Source organism: Excalfactoria chinensis, chromosome 2 (genome assembly GCF_039878825.1).
Source record: "Excalfactoria chinensis isolate bCotChi1 chromosome 2, bCotChi1.hap2, whole genome shotgun sequence".
Classification (NCBI taxonomy): Eukaryota; Metazoa; Chordata; class Aves; order Galliformes; family Phasianidae; genus Excalfactoria; species Excalfactoria chinensis.
The window spans coordinates 110,010,592-110,036,833 of NC_092826.1; the positions used below are offsets into that span (position 1 = coordinate 110,010,592).

Here is a 26,242-nt window from a genome sequence, read left to right on the forward strand (position 1 = left end):
ATTCGTATGCACGCATAAGCTGTTTACAGCATTCAGCAGATAGTGCTGCACAGACACCTCTAATTATTTGCTACAACTGTGGATAGGATGCAAACCTTATCTTGTGCCTTCCCCATGCAATTACTGCTAGTACATGCTGACACTACTTACTGTATAGCTGGATTGCCATCATCAGTTAAGTTACAACTCCTGCATTTCTTTCATTTTCAGCAATTAGGAACCACAAATATAAAATAGCCAGATGCAATTAATGCTCTCTACCAGCTATGGCTAGATCTTATGCTGTTATTATCCAGCTTTTCTGGTTTAGCTTTCTCTGTAAGCATGTGTGCAAGAGTCTACTGTTGAGGAATGCACTGTGTGGTAGCAGCAGAAACTCAAACAGCCTGGCTTAGGGAGTAAATACTTACAAACATCTTTTTTCCTTTTTTCTTTTTTTTTTTTTTTTTATAATAAATATCTACTAGGCAGTGCTTAGTACTACTTACTCTCTGTAGTGTTCATACACTCATTTAGTGAAATGAAAAGAAACATTACACTGGTAATCTGATAAAAACTTACCAAAAATCTCATCTTCAAGAAATTCATAATGGTTTTGTATGTTGTGTTTAGCCATCTGAATCTTTTGTGTTGTGAATATAAACATGTAAAGGTTCTAAATATGTAATTATTATTATAAGAATTTAATCTTAGAATCTCAGAATTCTTTCCAAGCATTTATTAATGGAATGACTCAAATCAATCAATGCTGTATTCTTGTGGCAGTGTTATTATGTGATGATCTTTCCTTTTCTGTGCTTTTGTGGATTTTGTGAATTATCTAATTAGAACTCTAATATACATTTAAAATACTTTAATATGGAGAAATCCATTTATCAATGGAAACGATCTGTTACATGCTGTGTAATTTGTGCAGTTTCATTTATTTTTATTCTTGGAATCCTGTCTAGAATACAGCATCTTGTGAACAAGCATTTTATAATGTCATGTTTTACAAAGTGTGTAGTATTAGTGCTTTCATTATTTCTTAGCTATTTCCTTTATGGTTTGTTTTCCAGGTTGGCTTCATGAATTAGGAAAACGAATAGAGTCTCCTTACTATGACAATAATACACTGGGAGGCCCATCAATCAGAAGTGCCTATATAGCTGCCCTATATTTCACCCTCAGCAGCCTCACAAGTGTTGGGTTTGGAAATGTTTCGGCCAATACTGATGCTGAAAAGATCTTCTCCATTTGCACAATGCTCATAGGAGGTAGGTACAATGCTAAGCATCATATGAATTGTTTTGGGGATAGAAGTAAAATAAGAGCAGAAACTTTGACAGGTTTTAATTTAAGAGCAAAGAGAATCATTAATTTTTGATAACAAAAAGAAGGGAAAAAAATATTGTTTTTATCTGAATAAACTCTGTCATGAAGGCTTGTCTCCAAGCTTTGAATAGCAACAGAAGTTCCCACAGTGCATGTTCATACAGTGCATGTTGAATGTTGTTCAGTTCCCACAACAGCCCTGGGTAAAAATGGCAAAGGGAGGATGACAGTCCAAATGTGTATCTGATTGTGAGCTGTAATGTATCTGTATCTGAAAGGTCATCCCAGAGAGAAGCAGAAGAGACAAAACAGAGATAGGTATTGGGTGAGCCGTGACTCCAGTGTAAGGAAAAGCAGTTCATTTATTACTAAATAAATTTTTCCACATCCCTACTTCAGATTTGCTTCAAATTTTCAGTATTTTTTTATACCTGGAGCTCTTAGTTAAATTTGTAAAGTGATATTGATTACTCATTGCTATTGTCAATTCCTGCTCAGGAACCTGGGCACGCTCATGAGCTAGAGGCACCTGCAGAGCTTAATAAGCCGAAGCCAGTGAAGAAGGTGCCTGCAATGTTCTTTTGAACCTTGCTCTTCCACTTCCCACTCAATAAATAAATAAGTAAATAGATGTTCTGTTTTATAGTACATACATCACACATCTCAAATATGTCACTGTGTCTACAAAGGGTAAATTTATGCTTTTGCTAATTTTTTCTGGACATACTAGTAGCTATTTCCACCACCCAGCATTACTAGAAGGTTTGTTTGCAAGGCATTGGTTGCTAGTTTTGCAGCATAAATTTTCTTGGCCAAAATTAAATTGACACTTTTAAACTTGGAATACAGGGAACATGATGAATAACCTGCAAAAGATATGTTTACAACATCCATTAGTGTTTAAAATGCTCAGTGAATTATTTCCATTTTTCTCTATTCTGAAAATGAGCGAAATGATACAATGAAACATTCAACAATTTTGACAATGTCACAAAAACCAGACAACTCATTAATTACTTTTGCTAGTGGCATAATGTTATGCAGCTTTAAAATACAATGCATTGTGGCTTTTACTACATAAAATCTTTTGGTAAGAAGGAAGAAGTATTCATTTATATCAAGAAATCAAGAGATATTCTGAGTAAGGCAATGATGAATATTTAATTCACTTTCATATGGCAGAGCTTTCACAAACCTAATAGAATAGAATATAAAAGTATCCAACACTTCTATTTAGTCAAGGCAACAAAATTCCTTTTCCGTTTCTTATATTACTGAGTGTTAGGTATAATATGCTTCTGCACTGAACAAAGTCAACTAAATGCAGTAAGAGTGAACCAAAAAGTCTAAGGTAGAAATATTCAAGGGCAGCAAATAATGCCTTGACACCTGGGAGGGAACAGGAAACTTGAAAATCAGCCTAGCAGGGGAACATGAAGGAGTTGTCACCATGCAGTACAGACTGCTCTGAAATCTATTAGGAGTAAAATGCTCCTCTGTATACTCTAGAGTATAATGTACTTCCATTTGTTAAGGCATGCTTTGGTGTGAGATTTTGTCTTATATTTAATCTTAAGATTCCCTAGTGGAAAGTGAAGTCTTGAGGAAAGCAGAGTTTTTTTTAAAGTAATCATACCAAACCATGAGTTTATGAAATTTTGGGTAGAATGGGTAGTATGATTTGGTTTGGTAATAGCTTTTAATATGCATTACTTTCTTTTGGAATAAATTCTCACTTACTCACTTACTTAACCTTACCATAAGACAAACATTATTATGAGGATAAAACATCATATTGTTTATTCTATTTCTTCCAATTGGTGCCAAAATTTACTTATTAAAATTTAACCAAAATTCCTATGATACCATACCCAGTACCTGTATAATATTAATCTGGTTTGTCTTCCTACAGAGCTAATTGTTTCACATTGTTTTGTACGTGTTCTAAATTTTATACATGATCTTTGATCCAAGTGTTTATGCTTTTGTATTTAGACAAACAATATGTTGACCTTGTATGGCAATTTACAGAAGCTGAGGGTTAACAGGCAGAGGTAAGGTTAGTAATATGAAGAAAATACAAGTTTTGATGGTTAATCGTTCTTTCTTGTGGTAGAAAAGGGCAGAAAATTCTTTGCTTTGGAGTGCAGAAAATTTACAGACTGAGTCCAACAAAAAGGATCTAGCAATAATGTTATGTCTTTATTGTGAAGGTAGTGCAAAAAATTGGAGAAAGCACATGTAAGCACATGTAAGCTTCATAGCTGTACAGTGTGTATTCATTATATTCATTATATTCATTATGCTCTTGAACAGTTTTTTCAATAAACAATTTGTAAATGTGTGTATTACTTACCTCAGGTCGACACCATATGACTGACAATATAGTGGTAAGTTTTCCTGCTGATAATCAGCAAACATATTTCTGCACAGGCGAACCCAGGTGATCTGTGTCTTCAGGCATTTCTTCAGTTTTGCTTCTGGTATTTTTATTCCCAAGCTAGTCTCCAACTGTAGACAAACTCCTGGATGACAAAACTTTCAGATAAACATTTTCACACTGTATATGACATTCTGTCTTGATTCATATATACTCTGTAGTTGTGAATTTTTGCATGAATTCTTTGAAATCTATTACTGTCTATTTGGGTGTTAACTGCTCATTTGACTCTAATCCTTGCCCTCTTAGTTCCTTATTATTTCCTGAATATGCCTACTTGCATATATTCATCTTTTTTCTTTTCACTTAGGCAATAGGTTTATTTGACTTGGACATTCTTTTATAGATAGCAGCAGATGTGACTCTATCCTGTCCCATGACTATGACTATTAGTGACACACAAAAAATGGAAAAGAATAATAATATGAACACTACTGCATTATTTCTCATGGAAAAAAATATATATATTTATTATTCATAAAACTTCTGTGAAAACTGTGTTTACATTTCATGTTATGTTATTGCTCAACAATGAGCTCAAAAAAAGTAATGCACATAATTTCTGTCTCCCTAGCTCTGATGCATGCCTTGGTGTTTGGAAATGTGACTGCCATAATTCAGAGAATGTACTCCAGGTGGTCCCTTTATCACACAAGAACCAAGGATCTGAAGGACTTTATACGGGTCCACCACCTGCCACAGCAGCTAAAGCAAAGGATGCTTGAATATTTCCAAACCACGTGGTCTGTCAACAATGGAATTGATTCCAATGAGGTAACCAAATGAGAATGTTTGTGTTTGATAGTTTTGACTGCTGATTTGGAATTAGGGAGGGGAGTAATTTTCTATTTGAGATGCTGTGTTTTTTGTGATATTACGTATGTAAGACAACATTCCTAAATTTAAAGCTGAGCTATTCCAGGAGGGATATGCTATTAAAGAATTTGTTTTGGAACAAACATATTAAAAAGACAGAGCCCTTCATAATTCAGAACTGTTGAAGACTCTCATCAGAAAACTTTCGGATGATGCCAGAAACAATACACTGAACATTTTGCTTTTTGCTTTCACTAAACACACACACACACACACACACACAAAATTACTGTTTTTTCCCGTATGTATGCTTTTTTGTTTTTTACTCTTTATTCCTCCCTCCTTCATTTTCTTTTATTATTTGTATTACTGTAAATAAGTGATTTGTCCTGATTCAGCAAGTGTTGATGAATGTCCATAGGTGCCGTTTTTCCCAGATGGAGGAATTCAGTGCCATTGCTTCATCGACACTTCCATGTCAGACAACATTCTGTCAGATGGCCTCTCTCTTGCCATTCATTGCATGGCAACAACACGTAACAGAATACTGTTAAGAACACACTTTTCTTAATTTTGCCATCTTATCATCTTCAAACAGATGTTTTTAAAAAACATATATAGATACAAATCATTAACTCTTGGCCAAGTTACAATGAGAATATGCAGAGAAGTAAGACTAAGTAAGACCATGTGGTGTTAATTTTAGTTTCCATAGATACTTGCACTGAATATACACTTTGTCAATATGCTTTCTCTCTTTTTTGGTATACAATTATAGCATCATAAAAAAAAAGTACCTGAATATTTAAAAAATTAAAATAAATAAATAAATAAATGCTTGAAAGCATTTAAAACTATATAGTTTTTTTCTGAGTTCTCCACTTCCAGTTGTTTGACCAAAAAAGAGGCAATAAAAGTCTGTTCATGACTTTTGTGCAATCATTTTAAGGAAAAACTAAGCTAAGTTCACTTTGGCTAGTGTACATTAATGTATGTGCCCAAACAGAATACTGTGTTCTAACAAATGAGAAGAATTCAGACAAGATTAAATTGTGTGTTTGTGTGCAAATTGTGCATCTTACACAAAGATTTCTTTTTCATAAAGCCATTTTATTCATGTTTTTTTCCAGGAATTTATGAGTGTGTGTCAGTACAGTGATTTATTAAGACATAGCGCATGTATCTTATCAAAAAAGATATGAAAAATATCAAAGGACGATTTTTGCCTCAATATGATGTATGCTGTAATACGAAAGTAGATCAACCCTACAAAGAAAAAAAAAACAAATTGCTTTGGACTTTTTTCTCTTTTTCACCTTTTTTTCTTTTTTCGACAGCTTTTAAAAGATTTCCCAGATGAGCTGCGTTCAGACATCACCATGCACTTGAACAAAGAGATTTTGCAGCTCTCCCTTTTCGAGTGTGCCAGCCGTGGTTGCCTCAGGTCTCTGTCTCTGCATATCAAAACCTCCTTCTGTGCTCCTGGGGAATACCTCCTTCGGCAGGGAGATGCCCTGCAAGCGATATACTTTGTGTGCTCAGGTTCCATGGAAGTCCTAAAGGACAGCACAGTGCTGGCAATTCTTGGTATGCTCATGATGATAGCTTCAAATTTCCAAGGAAGGCAGCTATGATAAGACTAACTTTAGTGAAAGAACAGGAACATCTCCAGAATGTGAAATCACTACAAAACTGATGTCTTAGTTTGTCCTAGTAGTCTGAAGAGAAAGAGAATTATAATTTGTTTAATCTACTATTCATCTATTAATTTGCTATGATCTACACTGAATCATTTAGTTAGTTCTTTATTTTTTGCCCTGCAGAACTTACATTTCTAGACTGTTAGTTGTATGATACTTCACTTGTAATCTGATTTTCATACCATTATTCTCTCTCTCCTTTGTATATAAAGAAAGTGTTTACAAGCTTTTGGTACAGTTTGCTACTTTCTACCAAATTGGATGGCAGCATGTTGAGCATCTCAGAGCGTGTTAATGCTCCTTAACACATTACAAAAATAAGTGGCCAGGCATTGTTCCCACTAATGCTCCCAAATTACGGTAATGTAAGTCTAGTCTGTTTCTGAGGAATTCATGTGAACACCAATTTTAGAACAGCCACTTGGTGTAAAGCAAGTATTGTTGGTTCTGCTCTACCAAGAGCTACTTCTACAATCTAATTCATTCTGCTAGCATTCACCTGAGTATATTGTAACGGAAAAAGGCCAGAAGTACTGTTCTGATAAATTCAATTTAGTTTGCTAGATGAGTTTTTTGACTTATCTAAAGTAAAACATCTATATCTGTAAATTTCAGTGATAACCTCAGTTAATGCCTATTAAAGAGATTTATTTTATCTTCTGCTAGAAGACCATTAGACTTGTCAAAGTTTATAAAGTGTTCTTGAAATGCAAAATTTTACCATAATATAAATAATTAATTATGATCTTAACATTTTTTTTAAGACTTAGACATATTCTTATTTCTGATTACTTTTAATATTCTCATAAAGCAGAGTTAAATAGAACATTTCCTTTTTACCTTCTCTCCTGATTTGCAGGATTGCAATAGATAGCTGATAACGCTGTTACTAACAAGCAAGACAGCAATGAGATGCTCTGAATGAATACAACTGTTTATTCCTTTTGAGACTATCACTTTCTATCTAATAATGATAGTTAATATTATATTGGTTATTATTTGAACATATGTCCTACATTTGTTTAAAAATATTAACCATAAGTGATTGAGAAGATATCCATGGAGAGGAGAAAACTGTAACTTTGCACAGTTGTGCAACTGTATTTGTATTTGTAACTCCCAGGTATGTTATCAAACATGTTTCTATATAAGCCCATACAGATATAGATATGTTCTTCAATGAAAAAAGGAGATAATAATAATAACTTACATTACTTTGTTTACATAAGAAATGTTCTTATTAAGGAAGTCATTCCCACAGTAATTCGTAAGTATCTTCAGCTTACTAGCTACAGTCTTTGCTATGTGATTCTCATTCAAAATTAAACAAAATTTAGCTTATATCTGATCAACCTTAACGACATAGAGACTGACACTATTTCATCATAGCAATGATGAAATATAATTGTAACTTTCATGGAATCATAGAATGGATTAGGTTGGAAGGGGATCCAGGGATCATCAAGTTCCAACCCCAGTGCCACAGACAGGGCCACCAACCTCCAGATCTGGTATTAGACCAGGTTGCCCAGGGCCCCATCCAACCTGGTCTTGAACACCTTCAGGGATAGAACACCCACAGCATCTCCGGGCAGCCTGTTATTCTCTCTGTAAAGAACTTCCCCCTGAAATCCAATCTAAACCTTCCCTTCTTGAACTTGAAAACGTTCCCTCATGTCCTATCACTATCTACCCAAGTAAAAAGTTGATTCCTCATTTTTATGATCTTCTTTTAAATACTGGAAAGCTGAAATGAAGTCTCCCTGCAACTTTATCTTCTTCATGCTGAACAAGTTCAGCTCCATTAGCCTGTCTTTGTAGGGGAGGTGATCCATCCTGATCGTCTTTGTGGCCCTCTTCTGGACCCTCTCCAACATAAACAATTTCAAAATTGTTTATGCCTTATTGAATTTAACAGTGTTTATATACTTAAAAGTTCTAATTAAGATGCTTGGAAATTGCTTTGTAAAACTTGAAATATTTTTCCCATGTCTGAATATAAATTACTAGCAGAAGATTAACATTATCAACCATTTGTTTAACATACTCGAAGAAATTTTAAAAACTTGGTTATGTTAGGGGGAAGTTCTTTACTAGGAGAGTGGTGAGGTCCTGGTACAGGCTGCCCAGGGAGGTTGTGGATGCCCCATCCCCAGAGGTGTTCAAGGCTAGGTTGGATGGGGCCCTGGTCAACCTGATCTAGTAAATGTGAAAGTTTGGTGGCCCTGTCAGGCAGGGGGGCTGGAGCTTCATGATCCTTGAGGTCCCTTCCAGCCCGGGTCATTCTGTGATTCTGTGATATTCACAGTGAAAAGTAAAGATAATTTATTTCTTAGTTTCTTGGTTTATTTAAATATGTAAACAGTGCAGCATGCGATGAGCAAACAGAGAAATATGCTACTTTGTTATTTATCAGGTCCACTGTTCTTTAACACTGATTCCTATTAATGATAACTGCAATTTTAAAGGCACATAAGTGTGTGTTTATTGATAGGGTAAAAGAAAACCTCTGCATATGCAGGGCTTATGATAAGCATTTTTGAGAATGTTTTGCAATGTCCAGGTAAAACAGAAAAAAAAATCAGAAGTAGTATAAAGCAAATTATCTTATTTAAATAGCTTCAGGTTTGGTTGTCTGCTTAGCTCAACTTATCCTTCAAGTGCACTATTTCCTGTATAATATCCAGCTGAAATGACACACTGGATTGATTTTCAGATTTTACTGTCTTCACTTATTAGTCATTAATCACAAAATAATAAAACATTAGAAGGGATCTCTGGAAGTCACCCAGTTTGAGCCATGGCTTGTGTCAGCTTTGCTCCACTTTCTTGGGATTGTGACTTCTTGCAAATTATGTTCTCCAGTTCTTGATCATCTTGATGACTCATAAATCCAAAACTGGACATGATATTCCAGATGTGATCTGACAAGCAATATACAGAAGGGAAGTGTCATTTCCTTGAGAACTGATTACTCTAGTGTTGCTAATGCTGCCCAGGATGTTCTTGGTAACTCTGCTGAAAGGGCACATAGTTAGTTCATTTTCAACTTGTCTATGAGGACGCCCATATTCTTTTAGCAGAGCTGCTTTCCACCTAGCCATCCCTCACACCATTCTACTACAGGGAGATATTCCATTCCAGGTGCAGAACTTGGCATTTGTTTTTATCAGACATTTTTCTCCAGCTTATTAAGTTCCCCTGAATAACATATGCTTTTCCCTTCAGTGTTTCAACTACTTCCACTAACATAGCATGGTCCATAAACTCCAAGAGTGCACTCCATTGCGCTGTCCAGGTCTTTAATGAAGACCATCTGCAATAACCTTTGAGAAAGACCTCTGGTCAATGAGTGGTCTTTGGATCTAATGCCTCAGATCAAATGTTTATGTAAGCTGTTCAATAGAAAATGTTTGTGTTCTTCAGTACATGGCCAGTTGTCCATAAATGAAAATAAAATGGCTTAAGTATCCATCTTTTTTATTGACTGAAGTGGTACTGAGTTCCACCCTTTATTGTTTCCCACCACAACCAAGATATATCATGAAGTGTAACTACACAGCCACAAACATCACAACCTGCAAATGTTTTACAATAAAAATTCTGAATAGAAGTTTAATTTGAATAGAATATCTACATTTAATCTTGTCATTGTTAGAATCTCATGTTAACACCTGCCTATTCAAATGAAATAAATCAACAGAAACAATAACAAGACAGAAACATCATCTTCTCTTTTTCACTTACAAAATTCCACCTGCTATTAAGTACTGGAATAAGTCTTACATTTTTTAATGTATTTATTGCACCCTTAAATGAGATAGTTACATATCCATAAATTAGTGTTTGTACCTCTGGTTAATTACATACAACACTGCTCCTGAAACAATCAAAACAAAACAAAACAAAACAAAACAGAACAAAAGGAGAGAGAATCAAAGAAAAACAAGCAGCTCTTATATAGCAATACTTTTGAAAGCTATTAATTGTAAAAATTCATTACATCTATGGGTTTTAAAATTTAGCAATTGCTAAACAGAGTTACAGTAATAACTAAACAGTAGTCAAGAACTACATTGCTTTGAAGTTGATTTTTTTTTCCTTTTTTTTTTTTTTTAGGTAAAGGAGATTTAATTGGAGCAAACCTATCCATTAGGGATCAAGTCATTAAAACAAATGCAGATGTTAAAGCTCTAACATACTGTGACCTCCAATGCATTATCCTCAAAGGTCTCTTTGAAGTACTCGATCTTTACCCAGAGTATGCTCACAAGTTTGTTGAAGACATACAGCATGATCTCACTTACAATTTAAGAGAAGGCCATGAAAGTGATGTAAGTATTTTTATACATCTCTGCAGATATTTACTTCAAAGTATTTTTCATGCTTTACCTGGTAATCATAATTGTTTTGCAGTAAAGAAATAGTACATATATTTATAACATATATATATAATATACACTAAAAGGACCGCTTGTTCAATTTGTTTGATAATTCAGTCTATATTAGTTGTTGATCTGACAGTCAGATCATAAATATAGAATATATTTTGTGTCTCTCATTTTTCAGTAGAAAACATCATTTTATAGAGAACATTCTTCTTGATTATTTTGTCCCTTTTTTCCTTACGTTTACAAGTAATTCATAGTTGTATAAAGCAGATGTCCAAGTAAAGATATTTTCCTTTCTGTTTCCAAAAATATCATTTGCCAGTCTAGTGAACTTTCATTTCATCATCTCAAAGTTAAGAACATTTTTATATGTTCCATACAAGAAACAGTTGTTTCTCATTCTACTTTACTAGAATGTGTCTTTGCATTGCAATAGGAAACTTAATACGAAACAAGAAACAAGAAAGACTCCAGGATAGATTTAGCAAAATATATTCACTGAAATTATGTATCAAATGCACATTTAGATTTTAATACCAAAAAACTTTTATTGAAGCTCTCCTTTTCTGAAGTATCATGTGAATATATAGCAGTTGTGAGGCCTGGGTTAACCCAATCTTAATAATAAGTATGGTCAAATTTTGTGTTTAGTCTTTGTGTTGTGCTTCTCCATATTCTACAGAGAGAGGCAGAGCTGAAAGTGCATGCCTAGGGACAAGATAGGGTATGAATGTAGTGCTAAATGCTTTGGCAGACACTAAAAATTTGTGCAAGACTCAGAAATTCTCCATTTTCTGGGGCTGTTATCCTCCATGTAGGATAGGCAGCCACTCCCTGTTATGAAGTCTGGTTTGCTTCTAGGCTGGATGGTATTGTCTCAGTTCTATTATGTATGCTGAATATATGGTTGAATATATGGTATGAATATATGGTTTCATATACCAGTTACATACACATCCAACCTTTATAAAATCATGGACGGCTCCTTCCAACTGGAGGTAGTTGAGTGATGCACAGATTTGCAGATGAGAATGAGTCATAAGAGTGCAGAGTAAGATCTTCCTCTCTCTCACTTCAGATGGGGTTTAAAGCACTGAAGAAAATATTACAGAACTTTTACTGCTTTAAAGAGGAAAATATTCTTATAGTTTGTGAATGTGCACTGTATTTTCATGGTATGATCCTTTATTTTAAAATTAAAGGAAAATAAAAGAGCCTGACACTGGTTAGCATCAGCTGAACTGATCTTGTTCAAGCTCATCTGATTTCTGATCCAATCACTTTACTTGTCAGTCAGAATGAAGAGCAGATATAGGTGGAAAAAATTGCTCCCCCAGATGTGTTCTCTCCAAATAAGGAGCAATGGCTATGTCAGTAACAGAGATGCCTGTTTCCTTTGCAAACTTAAAGGATGCAATTATTAGAATATACCATATCTTCATGAATAAAACTTTCACATAATGTGTATTAACTGATAGTTTACTCTCTCAGAAGATTAAGAAGGCTTTCAGAATTAAAATTTAAAATTTGCATCTATGAAAATATGACATCTTTTAAACATAGTACTATGACTTGAGAACTGTACTATTGGAGAATTTGGCAGCTGTGATACTATCTTGAATACCCTAAGATAGGAATATTTTGCTTTTGTGTATGTATTAGTTCTGCAGCTTTGTGGAGATTTTGAGAGTTTTTCCATGGTTTAACAATAGATTGATTTTTTTGAATAAGTCAGTTTCTCACTCCTCTTCATTTAATGTTTTAAATGAATGTGAATTTAATGCCTGAAAAATTATCAGTAACAGTATTTAGGATCAGCCGAGGTACAAAGTGAAAGAGTATTTCCCCACTTGTCAAGTGCTTTTCACACTAGAGTTGAGTGAAATGCAGACTGAAATAGGATGACTTACCTAGTGCCTTTTAGACCTTACCTAAAACATTATTGCTGTTTTAGTCACAGATAACCTAAAGTGCCTTAAGTTGCAGATTTCCAATCATCAGCCTCTCATTGCACACAAAACTGAGTAAAAGTTTCAAAGTGAATGGCAACCAGGTAGATCAAAAAGGGACAGAATTAATTGGGATTTTCCTGATCCTGGACTGTCAAAGCTGGATACTTAGCACCAGGATGTATAAATACCCACCACACAGAGATTTCTAGGATTTATTTATTTATTTATTTATACTTGCTTTCTTGGGTCATTTAGAGGTTTAAAAGTATGCATAGGATGGGATGCATATGCAGTAAAATCTATGTATGGAATAACGGTGGTAAAGGCTCCTGACTCCATATCTACGACTCTTTTCAGTAAAGTGAAGAATATCTGTAGGCAGTAACAAGAAGAACATGCAGCTATTTGGTTATAGAAAGATAGAAAATGTTGTTTAAGTAATTATAAAAGAGAAGATCAGGAGATTTTCAGTACAGGAACTGGCAATTGTGTAACTATTTCAGCCTCTAATGAGTAACAGAAACAGAAAGAGAAAGAGAAATAAAGTTTCGAAAGGTCTTGGTAGTAGCTCTGAAGACAGAAGTACTTCAATGATTCATGAATTTAACACTTAATGGATGTGCAATCACACTAGCACTACTATTATGCCATCTTTTCATATGTTCTTATTACAGCAAGATGTGAATTAGGAAGAAGTCTTATTGTTGATTACATATTTTCTATCCTTTGTTATCTTTACCAAATTTTAATGGAAAAACTAATTCCTGTAGATGTACAATATAATCTCAGCACACTGAGAAAAGACTGATTTGTTTGGTTGCTGAAGTTGTGACATTAAAACAATTTAGTCATGCTGGCCTTTCAGCCAATTTTTCTAGGTCTTTGATATCATAGTCATGAGATAGTTTGCTAGGTGACACAGATTTCAACATCCCCTCACCCACAGGACTTCTTGCACTGTATACTACAGACTGCATACACAGCAGGCAGAGAGTCAGATGTCTGATTTGATAAAGCTAGGCAGTCAGAAGTTGTTTCTTTCAATGTGAAATACAATTATATGAAAGAAACTGCAACTAATTTTGCTATCCACCAGACCTGGAAAGTGTTTTAAAAAGTAACAGATGATCATAACTTTTTTTTTATTATCTTTTAAGAAACTTAGATAAATATTTTCACAATATCTTTGTTGACTTGGTAACCATTTGCTGTCACTGTGAGGGCTGCTCTGAAAGCAATGCCTTCTTTTTATTATGATGGCTCATGATGTCAGAGTTGCTACAGATGGCAGCACAGGGTCAGTCTGACAAAGTGGTGTCTATATGAAGTACATATGAAGCAAAAGTGTGGAACTGAATTTCTCCATGAAGAAAAAGTGTCGCCCATTAACTTTAATTGACATTTGTGGAATGTTCATGGAGACCAAGTTGTGGATCTTAGCACAGTAAGGTGAGCAGTGCATTTCATCATTGACGACAGTGACCTGAAAGACAAGCCACATTCCAGATGGCCATGCACAACTGTTATGCCATGAAATGGAGAGTGCCTCAATCAGCTCATTCACACAGTTCAGTTAGCTGTGTACAAAGCTTCAGTGCTTTGGAAATGATGGTGGCAATATCAGGTTGTTCCCATGAATGCTCACACAAGAACAGAAAGAACACTGTATACAAATTCATCAGGACCTACTAAACCAATACAAGGTGGAAGGTGACAATTTTCTGGATCTTATTCCTGGATTACCATTCATGAGAACTGGTTTCACTGCTATGAACGGAAGTAAAAATGGCAGTACATGGAGTGGCGACATAATTCCACATTGCAGAAAAAATTCAAGATTTAGTTCTTAGTAGGTAAATTGTTGTTCACTGTCTTTTGGGATAAGTAAAGGGTGATCCTTCTGGATTTCCTGGAACCTGGAAAACCATCAACTCTGAGTCTTACATTTGACTGCTATAAGCTGAAGGCTCATATTTGCAGAGTCAAGCCAGAGAAGACAACTATCTCTCTCTTGCAACATGCAAGTAATGCAAGGCCCCATACCAGACTGTGGAGCACATTGCCAGGCTTGGATGGACTGTCCCGCCATACCTGCTGTATAGTCTAGATTTGGTGCCTTCAGATTTACATCTGCTTGGGTCAATTAAAGATGGACTGTGTGGACAACATTTTCCTAGTAATTATACCATCACAGCAGCTGTGAAACAGTGGGTCACTTCCACTAATGCAGATATTTATGATCACAGCATGCAAGCCCTTGTTCACCATTAGAGAAAATGCATACCTAATTGTGGTGACTATGTTGAAAAATAGTATTCTGTAGCTGAGAATTTGTTCCAACAAATGGTATTATTGTGGTTATTGTACCTATGGTAATTTCCATGGAAATAAATAGGTGACATTACTTTCTCAGCAACCTACATAGTCATTCCATGTGTCTGCAGAGAAGTGTCACAATTCATCAAAAAGAAAACAGCAAAGGCCAATTACAACCAGACTGATGCAAAGTACAAGAGGCTTCCTTGACATCTATGCTAACCCTCAAGCTGTAACGAAGTCCCAGAGGAAAATAAGACACATGCAGGCATATGCATCTTTGACTTACCAGAGCACTATCAGTACGTGTCATTTTCTAAAAGAAAGGATGACATACCTGAAGATTCAAACTTATTTATTTGTAGACAGGATTTGTAATTAATAACTTTATACTTTTTCTTTAATAACTTTTAAAGTAGTACTTCACCTCTTACAGAGATCTTTTCTGGTCCCTACCCTCAATGGTCAACATGCTGTTCTGAAAGAGGTGAAAGTACTTCGCTGGAGTGCATTCACAGTGTAAATAAAAGAAGATGACAAAGCTTGCACTAGAAAAATGGTTGTTTCTTCCTCCATTTGGGAACACAGTGTCTAATTGTAGCAGTGAGATTTTTTCCCATTGTCTGACAAAATTGGACTTGATGCTTGCTCTTTGGAGAGGCTGGTATTTAGAAGTTATTAAATTTTAGTGACTGAATTGAGTTTGTTTGTTTGTTTTTAATACAATAAAGCTCATGTTGCTATTAGCAATACTGAACACGTTACAGGAGAAAACTCTCCTTTTCTCTGGGAAATATCATAATTGGTAAAACCAGTTTTTCTTAAAGGTGAAAAAAGATCTAAGCTTTTACAAAAAACAGATCGCAGTTTGGGAAGAAAAATATCTCCACATTCTACTCTGAATAGAGCTTTCTAGCTCACTCCAACAGGGAATTAACCATGTCTTTTAAAGCACATACGTCATTCCACTTTACTGCTAGACTGATTAATTTCTGGACTTCCATCTTTTCTTGGTTTTGTCAATTTATGCTTTTTGTTCCTGTCAGCAGAAAAAAAAAAAAAAAAAAAAAAAAAATGGATAGAGGAAAAGATATTTTGAATGCGTGCAAAAAAAAATTATCTGAAAATCTGCCTATCCACAGTCTGGTTTTCATCCAGTAGATTATTTATTTAACATAAATTGATTCTTGCCTCTTTGGATTTTTAGATATTGAATTATAGCTCTTTTCAGTGTATGAATGTTGTTATTCAATATAATAGACGTTCCACCTCTTACATATTTCATTGACTGTTATTTACCAGTAGTAGAATCTGAGTAACAGTTTTTTCTTGTTTTTTTTTTTTAATACATTTTTACTGTCTGCATTTTAAATAGTTTATTTTTATTTATTTATTTATTTATTTTTAAAGAAACAGATCAAAGTTATCTTATTTTCAATTCTATTTCTATGAAGGAAAAAAGAATAAGGATGCTTTTATGCAAATAGTTGTTTCTAATTTTGGCAAAGATAGCAAGGTAAGAAAATGTGACAGAAACTTCAAGCTACATGATGTGCTTAACTTTTAAAGCAAAAAAAAATTAGCAATTTGGAGAGTTATTTTTTGTGTTTGTAATTAAAAACACATATTTAAATATTGACTTATGAACTATTACTACACTGCTGCATTTAGTCATAATTCATCCACTCCAGACTAAATCACAGCTCACCCAGTACACTGCAGAATAGTTAAAAGGTGCAAAATATTTTTCAAAGTGAGTACTTCTCATGTATTTCCCAAATAATTTCAACCATCTTTTTGACATGGAAGATGATTTTGCCATATTACTGTGTATAAAGGAGTGGCTTATGTTAGAAAATTTAGCAAGCAGTATTTATGAATATGGTTGGAAAACTTCGAGGAATGCTTGCCATTTTTTATATCATGAGCTATAAATATAGGTGTGACTCACTGGTGTTTACTGTCTGTGTAGCAGGTACAAATGCTGCAAAATGAGGGACCAGTCCAGCATTTTTTTGTGTATGTATTTCTCTGAAAGTTCTGTTATAACAAGTGGGATACACAAGTGAATAAATCAGAAAGCAGAAGAAAACTAATGCTCTACCTTCATTATTATTATGAAAAATAAAGCACCTTAGATTGCTCTTCATTACCTGCAATTGGCAGCCACACAGAACAAATTCCTGTTGTTCTGTTAGTGTGACTAAATTAAGTGGCTGATGGCTGCACATCTGCTGCATTCTGCCTATTGCACACTGAATTCCCATTTCTCCTTTTCACGAGGTGCACTGTGAAAACCCCACATCTTCTCAGATGGTACAGTATATGACAGAATGAATGTTCTCCTCTTTCAAAACTTAAAATCACTATAAAATCATGACTGTACAATTAACACTGACACATCTCCTGATGTGTCCACTAGTGTAGTTTTCTTACCTGCCTGTACGCATGGACTGCTCTACAATAGTGTTACTGTGAAATATTGCTCAGCACTTTCTCAAATAGTACAAGTTTCTCATTTTGTTTTCCTCCATCTTCAAAAATAAATTACCCTGTTGCTGAGCTAGGCATACAACCTTACTTGCACAGCTCAGTTTGCATATTTTTATGGAACAAGGCTCAGGATTGTAGTGATGTAAACAGGTTCCTTCACCTGATTTTAAATGAGTGAGAAGTTTGGGAACTGGATCCATGATCTAGTGCTTTGAAAGACATTCCACAGGTGTCCTACCTGTATTCATGCCACTAATCATGTTCCGGTGGAGCTTTGGCTGTATTAGGTGGATACTATTTTCGGATAGTTGAGGCTGCTGCAGTATCTTCCTCCTTTTGCTGTTTTACAGTTCTTATGTTTTATCTGCCTGGCAATTAGCTGTATCAATTAGTACAGGAGCATGGCTGACCTGGATCTATAGCACAAGTCAGGTTTCACTCCTTTTTGTTATCTGCTAACTCATGAAGCCTGTTTACTTGCAGTCATTGATGCCCACATTGTGTGGTGCCTTTCAGTCATCAGTTCACTCAGTGCCCCTCAAGACAGGAAGATGATAATCTCACTAACCTACTTCTATTAAATCTCTCAATATGATATACCACTGAGAAATAATGTAATAAAGAAAGATAATTCAAAAATGATGGACTAATATAACATTTTTCTTTCAGGCTTGGTGATCTTCTCATTTTCTTTCCTAGTATCAGGAATTTTTTACTGTTGGTATGTTCCAGGATCAGTTCTGTAGCCTTCAGTCTTTCTAATATTTTCAAAAATAACAACATTATGTTCCATGCCATTTATATTCTCATTTTTTCTCTCTCTGATAGTTCATTCCTCTGATCTGTGATGATATTCCTATTAGAAAATTCATCTTACTGTAACTTACTGATGCAATCAGTTATCCTTTCCTTTTTCTTTTTAATTTTCTTTTTTTTTTTAATTAATTCCTGCTTTTTTTTTTTTTTTTTTTCCCAAATCTTTTCTATTTTAAGCCAAAACAAATGGAGCAAAGTCCCACAAGATGCTGAAGAGGCTGAAGGGGAGGAGAGAAAAATAGTCCATTTAGTTTTGTCTAGGACTATAGTATATACATGCGACCCATCTTAAGATGCTTATCCTGTGAGTGCTCTCTTACTCCTGAGAATGGGTAAAGAGAAAGAAATTATCATAATTTCTTATACATATAACAGGACTATTCAATGTATATATAGATAACTGATATTCACAATTGTGTGTTAGAATATTCTAGACAAACTCAAACAATTTTCATTGTAATTACATTAAATTTTAAGTAAGCAGTAAAAACTACTTCTAAATTTAGATTTTGAGTCACTTTGAACACTCTTCATTCTCATTTGTTTCACTTCCTGGGATTATTGCATTCTGCATCAGATTATAAAGCTTAAACAGAGGTTTACATGTTGAAAAAAAAAAATCAGGCTAGAAAAGCAGCTTATTGATGTTTTTAGACACTAGTATGAGGAGAATATAAAACAGTGTTAAACAGTATTTTATCCATAAAATGCTCCCATCTTTCAAAAAGTATTGATTTCGAAGTTAACCATATTGCTATTTTACTTACAGAGGCATGCTGGACGATAAATTTTTTCCAGTATAATTCATTGTGCCTTAGGACAGTATGATAATGATATTATAACTTTATGATTTTTATATGCTCAATATTTGTTTCTGCATTGGAAAAAGTGGGGAATAATGATCTTAATGTACGTTCTGCCTTACAACAGTTTGAAAGTAAATATGTCTTTTTTCTCCATAGTTGCTTTAACAACTGATGTAGCAATGACCAAAAAGTGGCCTTGAGTTTAGAAGTAGTCCTACTGTAACCTGTCCTTTTATTATTTGTAAAGTAAGACTAATTTATGAAGGAAAGGAAAATACCTCAATGCTTTCTTTATGATACACACTGCAGATATGGTCTATCTGGATGTACACTGAGGATGGAAGGATGGCTTATATGTTAAAGTTCCTATATCAGTAAAATATGTGAAATTAAATATGGTCCAGTCTTTGAGCAAATTGCTAGTAATCAGTGCAACTTATGTGTCAAATAAGAATTCATTCTCAATTTTATTGCGTGCATTTCTTTTAAAGTTTGTATATTTGTGGAACAGCTGAGGTTGAAAGAAGCCTCTGAAGAACAGCTTCCCCTCTGCTCAAAATTATAAAATCATATAAAAGTGAAAAACATTTTTTAATATATACAAATGTACTCTTTTACTTATATAAAACTAAATATTTGAATACTTTTTTAATAATCTGTACTTTCACTCAGTAAACCCAGAGCTACAGAAATTATCTATACAAATGTAAATGGAACCTGACTGAAAACATAGCTCATAGCCAAGACTTATAGATCCACACTGATAAATTTTAATGACTTTACTGTCAAATATGTAATTGCAGTATTTTTAAAGATACAGTATGTTTAGTACAGTACTATGTATGTAGTACGTATTTAGGAGTAGACACCATCGATGAACACTCTGGGAGATCAGGGAAAAAGTGGAAACAAAAAAAATCAGCAGTAAACAAAAGTTTGTTCTTCAGCTTGGATGTTCCCCGCATCTCTATTTCATATCTTCTTAGATAAGCCTATTCTGCAAATGGATCCAAAATATCACCTGGAAAGTTATGTTTGCTACAGAGCTAACTGATGTACTTTCCTCATATTTGTTGGCTGATGAGTAAAATGAAGTAATTTTTTGAGAGCTGACCATTTAATAACTGTTTTCAAAATCTTCTTCTTTCTATGCTTCTAAAAGAAGCATTAATTTATTGCATATGTAAACCTGAAAGAACAGAATTAGCACCTTATGGTGATACTATAGATTTAGAGATACTGCTGTATGTGTGTAGAAAATTAAGGTCACCTCCTAAGTACATTAAAGGCACATTTATGAGCTATTGAAGGGTGCTGGCAAAGGATTAACCAATAAAACCATGCAGCAGAATATCATTCTAAAGCTGAAGCAGATTTTATGGATGAGGATTTTCACTGCCAGGTTGTCTTTTTGGTCTAAAGAGTAAAGCTCATTGATTTCTTAAGTGTTATTACTTACAGAGTGACAATACTTACATAGGGTATGTGGGACTGAATGAATCCCTTTGGATTGAAACTACTCTGTGTTAATTAATCAGCTTTATTTTCAGTCATTTTCTGTTCCTTCTGCCTTGTCTGAAATTTTATCTAAATTAATGTAGGCATATTTTCTCATATTTCAAGACTCCAAGAAAGATTTATTATTGTCATTAATATAACTATGGCTCACAGATTTTTTACAGTCTATTAGAAATGGTGAAAACATTGCTGGATCCTTTTCTCGGGAAGCTTTGGCTTCGGAACCTTTCCAAAGGGTCTTATATTATGAAACTACTATCTTGGAGATAATGCCAGAAATAGTACTGGAATGTATATTTTTTTCAGGCCAAACCCACTATTAATAAAATTTCTGTTGGATTTTTTTTGTTCCCCCGAGTTATCCATGTTCCTTCTGTGTTTGACTATGCAACTGTCAGTTAAAAAAGGTAGGCTTAAGGCCTAGACTCTTATTCTTGTTTCCAGTGTATTTCTTGTGAAATTGACAGGCAAAATAACTAGCTTATGTGACAGAAAGTTAATGTTAGCAAGAATATGAATTCATCTGGAGGAGTCTATAGGATATAGAGGACCAGTGGAGATGCAGTCTGGAAGGCAATGGACTCATGAAATACCATGGGCATCAAAAATTTTTTCTGTTGGTTGGAAATGCACTGAGATTCAGGAATGACAGAATTTTCATGAAGGTTTTTAGAAGTTCTTGTACTTTTCTTTTTAATACACTTGCAAATATAGAGAGATCAAAGAAATTTTTTGCTCTAAAAAAATAAATATGGTTTTTCCTAGATCGAAGATGCAAATTGTTTTAATAGGTTTAATATTGTCATTTTTTACTATTATATGAACTTTGCAACCTTACACTGTGTGAAAAAATCTTGTTAAGTCATGTTCTTTCAACCTTTAAAGAGTTTACATTGCCATTCTTCAGAGCATGTCTCAATACAGAGCAAAGTAAGAAAGGCTGTAACGTTCTGTGAGTCATGTTCAATGAAATGTCTGAAATCAGGTACTGTGACACTTGCAATACTTTGGACTTTTCTGTACAGTTACTTGTACAGAAATTAGGTTTTTATATAATTATTATCATATATCACAATGTATAGCAAACAATATTTGGTTTCTGTATCAACTAGTTAGGTTTTTTGCTTTGTAACATTGAAAACTGAAGCTTCTTTTTTTTCTCTCCCTCACTTATTGAATATCTATATCAACTTAGTTTCTAAGCTATTGAGAACTTCTTAATTAATAAAGCTGTCAAGAGCTCTCAGAGCCTCCACACTCAGCTTTTCTGTATTATGGGTTTATATGAAACACAAATTGCATCTCAGGGGAAGGAAATTATGGTGGCTTTCTTACTTAACAAGGTTATATACTTCAGGTGACTTCTTTATATGCCAGGACATGACTTCTTGCCCTGGGGTGAAATCATGAGAATTGCTTTAAAACTTTGTGTATGAGTGCTGTCTTCCCAAAAGTTTTAGTTCCAAATATACCAAGGAATCAGATCTATGCTCAGTTGCTTTTTTCAGTAGACGTTAATATATTCATCACCCAAACAGTAAAATATTCATTATTAAGAAATTAGAACCTAGTGAGATTCAGCAGGGCCAAATGCAAGCTATTGCACTTGTCTTGAGATAATCTCAGGTACAGACTAGGAGAAGAATTCATTGAGAGGTGACCTGTGGAGAAGGACTTGGGGGTACTGGTGGGTGAAAAGCTTGAAACAAGCCAATGCCAGCTATTTCCAGGGCTGCATCATAAGAGACATGGCCAGTAGGGTGATAGAGGTGTCTACCTCTACTGTATTCTCATGAGGCCCCATCTGGAGTATTGCATTTGGGCCTGGGGTCCTGAGACAGAAAGATGTGAAGCTATTGGAGCAGGTCAAGAAAAGGGCACCAGAAATGATCAGAGGGCTGGAGTACTTCTCCTATTACAGAAGGCTGAAGGAGCTGTGCATATATAGCCTGGCGAAGAGAGGGCTCTAGGAAGACCTAATTTTGTCCTTCCAGTATACTTGAAGAGAGCTTATAAACAAGAGGAAGACTGACTTTTGATATATGACAGGACAAGGGGAAATGGCGTTAAACTAAAAGAGGGGAGATTTATACCTGACATTAGGAGGACATTTTTTACTCAGTGGGTGATGAGGCACTGGAAAATGCTGTCCAGAGAATCTGTGGATGCCCCATCCCTGGAGGTGTACAAGGCCAGGCTACACGGGGTCCTGAGAAGCCCTGTGCATGGGAAATGGATTGGAACTAGATAATCTTTAACACCTCTTCCAATACAAACCATTCTATGACTCTATTATATGATTATATCATTCTATCCGTCCATGATTTCTAAGGTTTACTCAGAAAGCTGGACAAGGTTGGACTTCCTTACGGTTTATAACATTTGTCTCACTGATCTGACCTGTAAGTGCTGGCAATACAGTCTGAGTACTTGAAAGTAGGCAATTAGTAGAAAACAAAATTCATTGGGAGGGTATTTTTCAAGATCCTTTATGTTGTCTTCATCTTTGCTTTTCAAGATCCTTTTCAGAAGCTAGATACAATTATTTATTTAAAAAGTAGTATGAAGATTTACTCTAAAAATTAGAAGCAACACTTGCACAGATTCTAAAGCCTCATCTTGGGTCTGATCAGGTAACAATTCATAGGACCAGTCCTACAAACATTTAAGAGACTTATGTGAATTTTTCAAGTTGAATTAGGTTAGGCCTTTAATTGAGTATTTCGAGGAAGAGGAAGAATTCTGAATTCTGTCACTATGAAATATGTTAAAATCATTGTATTTTAGAATAGAATAGAATAGAATAGAATAGAATAGAATAGAATAGAATAGAATAGAATAGAATAGAATAGAATGACCCAAGTTGGAAGGGACTTCAAGGATCATGAAATTCCAACCCCCCTGCCTGGCAGAGCCACTAAACTTCCATGTTTACTAGATCAGGTTGCCCAGGGACCCCATCCAACCTGGCCTTGAACACCTCCAAGGACAGGGCATCCACAACGTCCCTGGGCAGCCTGTTCCAGTACCTCACCACTTTCCTAGGAAAGAACTTCCCCCTAACATCCAACCTTAATCTACCCTGTTTCAACTTAAATCCATTTCCCCTTGTCCTGGTATTATCAGCCCTTTCAAAGAGTTTACTCTCCTCCTGAAATTTTCAATTGATATTGTGTAAGTCTTTGCAGAATGTGATCTAGCAGTAGGAATATTGAAAAGTCTTTTCCACTACTCCTTTTATATACCAAAATCTCTAAGCTTTTCCAGAAGCGCAGCCTGCCAGAGCAATATACAGCCAGTGCTAGATCTACTCTCTATTTTAACAGTTCCATCTTCTGTCTCCTTTTGACCTTACTAGCAGTGTCTTCTTATTTTTATTTATTTGGTGAGTGGGAGTGTTTAAATTTGTGTACTTTTTTATTTAATTAATTAATACTGGATTTGTCGTGAAAGAAATGTATCAGAGCAGAATGGGACATCACTTTGTTTTGGGGGATAGAAGAGAGAGAAACAAATTACAAAAGTTAAAAAAGAATGACATATCATATAAATTTATGATTTATTCAGTTCATGATATAAGTTAATTAGTTACATGATATTAACCTCTAAGTTTTAAATAAATGTATGAAATTTAAACTTCTAATGTTAAATATAAGATTCTCACATGAGAAATTTGAAAATGATTTTTCAAATGAAAAACAACAAAACAAACAAACAAAAAGAAAAACCAACAACAACAAACAACAACAACAAAAAAGATGTCATCACTTAGCCAAAGCTAACCACAACAAAAAGGTCAATAACAATGTGTTTAAACGATGCGGATAAGGATAAAGACTTAAAAATTAAGACTCAAGATCTCATGACAGTTCTGTTTTTTGGTCATGTAAAATAAAGTACTGACAGCAGATCTGTGCAATTTTTGCTGTTAATTGAATTTTATGCAGTAATTAGGATCAGTGAATGCTGAAAGCATCTGCTCCCAAAAAAATAAGTAATCCTTACCTGTTATGCAAAGATAATAGATAAAAAGGAATCCGGGAAGAATACGGGGATAAGCTAATGAACCAGTTACAGAAACTCGTAAAAATAAATAAATAATTAAGAGAGGAGCAGTGTGTTGTTCAGTAAAACAGTCATATTTAACCTAAGAGATTCTTTGAGTGTCTGTGACTCTCATGAATTAAGGGATTTGCGATAGCTCATTGAAAAATTTCCCAGTTATGTAAAACTGATGACTGAACATGTGAAGCATTAAGCTTTTCAGTGGTACATTAATCCCTTATTATGTATTTGTATCTTTTCCATTATCATACAGTAATTTTGAAAGAATAGAACATATGGTATGTGTTCTTTTTTATCTCCTGGTATTGTCAATGCTTCTAAATAGGTTTTTACTGCTTCCAAATGCTGATGAAGAACATTTGTATTCTAGTTTGATTTCAAATCCTTTCCAGAAAATGTATTTCATCCTTTTGACCCCTTAATAACATAACATTATTGATATATTTTAGGAGACAAGTCTTACAAGCAATTCAGTGAAAGTGTTTCTTTCCTGTTCCTACTTCCCACAAAGGGAATAGGTATGAAGGCACTTAAGAGGACAACATTCTTCTGAGCACCCAAAATAGAAATTTACTTACCTAAGCATTTAATGTGTTAGCACCAAATTTAGCTATATATTTCTTACTAGCGGGCTTTATCACTTGAATTCATCTTAAATCATTGTACATCTAAGGACTTGCTTTAGCTGCAAGTCCCCAAAGAAATTCTTCTGTTAAGGATTACTGACTCTTGATCCTGGAAGAATACTCAGATTACCAGCTTTTGAAAGAAAACCACTACTGTTTTCATATATGAAAATGTTATTTTCCTGCTTGTAATAAGAAGTGATAAAGACTGCTACATTTTTAAGATTTCTATATTAACTTATTAAACAAGTACAAAAGCAAATACATTCATAGAAGAATTTGATGATTTTGTTTTTACTGCATGATCTGTTATAGTTTTATCTAATGAAATTAAATTTAATAGCTTGTTTTACTAGACACCAGGGCTGAAATTAAAGAAATGAATTGGATTATACGAGACCTTTTTTCTTCCTAGTACAAAACAGAGAATATACTTGTGTTTGTCTTTCATCTGCCTTTACTGAAACAAATTTTCACTTTCTTTTAAAAGACAAGAATGTGACCTATTTTTCATCCTTTCTCTTATGTAAGAATGAAAAAAGGGATTTTAAATAACATACATCAGTGTGTTGCTGTAAAGATAAATTTTTAACAGTTTAAAGACTAGGACAGTTCTTCCTAATTATTTACTCTAGAACATACTTTGAGTTAAAAGTACGTCCATGGTTTTACATTTTTACATTTGCTACCTGTTACTATCTTCTGGCTTTGTCCAGGTTCTTGTGGTTATCTTTTATCTTTCTCTTTAAAAGCAATATTTTTGCAGGAAGAGTGAGAAGGGCGTTGTTATGAAAGCTTTTAGACTTGAGAACTCTTGAGGTCTTGCAACTGCTATGATATAAAACCCAGGAGCTTGTTTTTACATGAAAAAGATGCGATGTTAAAAGTCACAAGAAAGAATTCTCATAGTAGTGTATTAACAGAGTTGTAGAGCTGAAAGCCTAGCTAAAAGAAAACAGTGGTTATGTGGGGACAACACTGGGACATCT

The 26,242-nt window shown here is 34.5% G+C and overlaps 1 protein-coding gene across 2 annotated transcripts in view; it reads left to right on the forward strand.

The window, feature by feature from the left end:
• KCNH8 (potassium voltage-gated channel subfamily H member 8) overlaps positions 1-26,242 on the forward strand; it is a 154,614-nt gene that overhangs the window by 113,733 nt on the left and 14,639 nt on the right. For both annotated transcript variants that reach the window (XM_072328773.1, XM_072328772.1), the window contains 4 exons: positions 1,059-1,256; positions 4,329-4,528; positions 5,908-6,157; positions 10,390-10,604. In XM_072328773.1, coding sequence (XP_072184874.1) covers positions 1,059-1,256; positions 4,329-4,528; positions 5,908-6,157; positions 10,390-10,604 — 863 coding nt within the window. The remainder of the gene's footprint in view (positions 1-1,058; positions 1,257-4,328; positions 4,529-5,907; positions 6,158-10,389; positions 10,605-26,242) is intronic.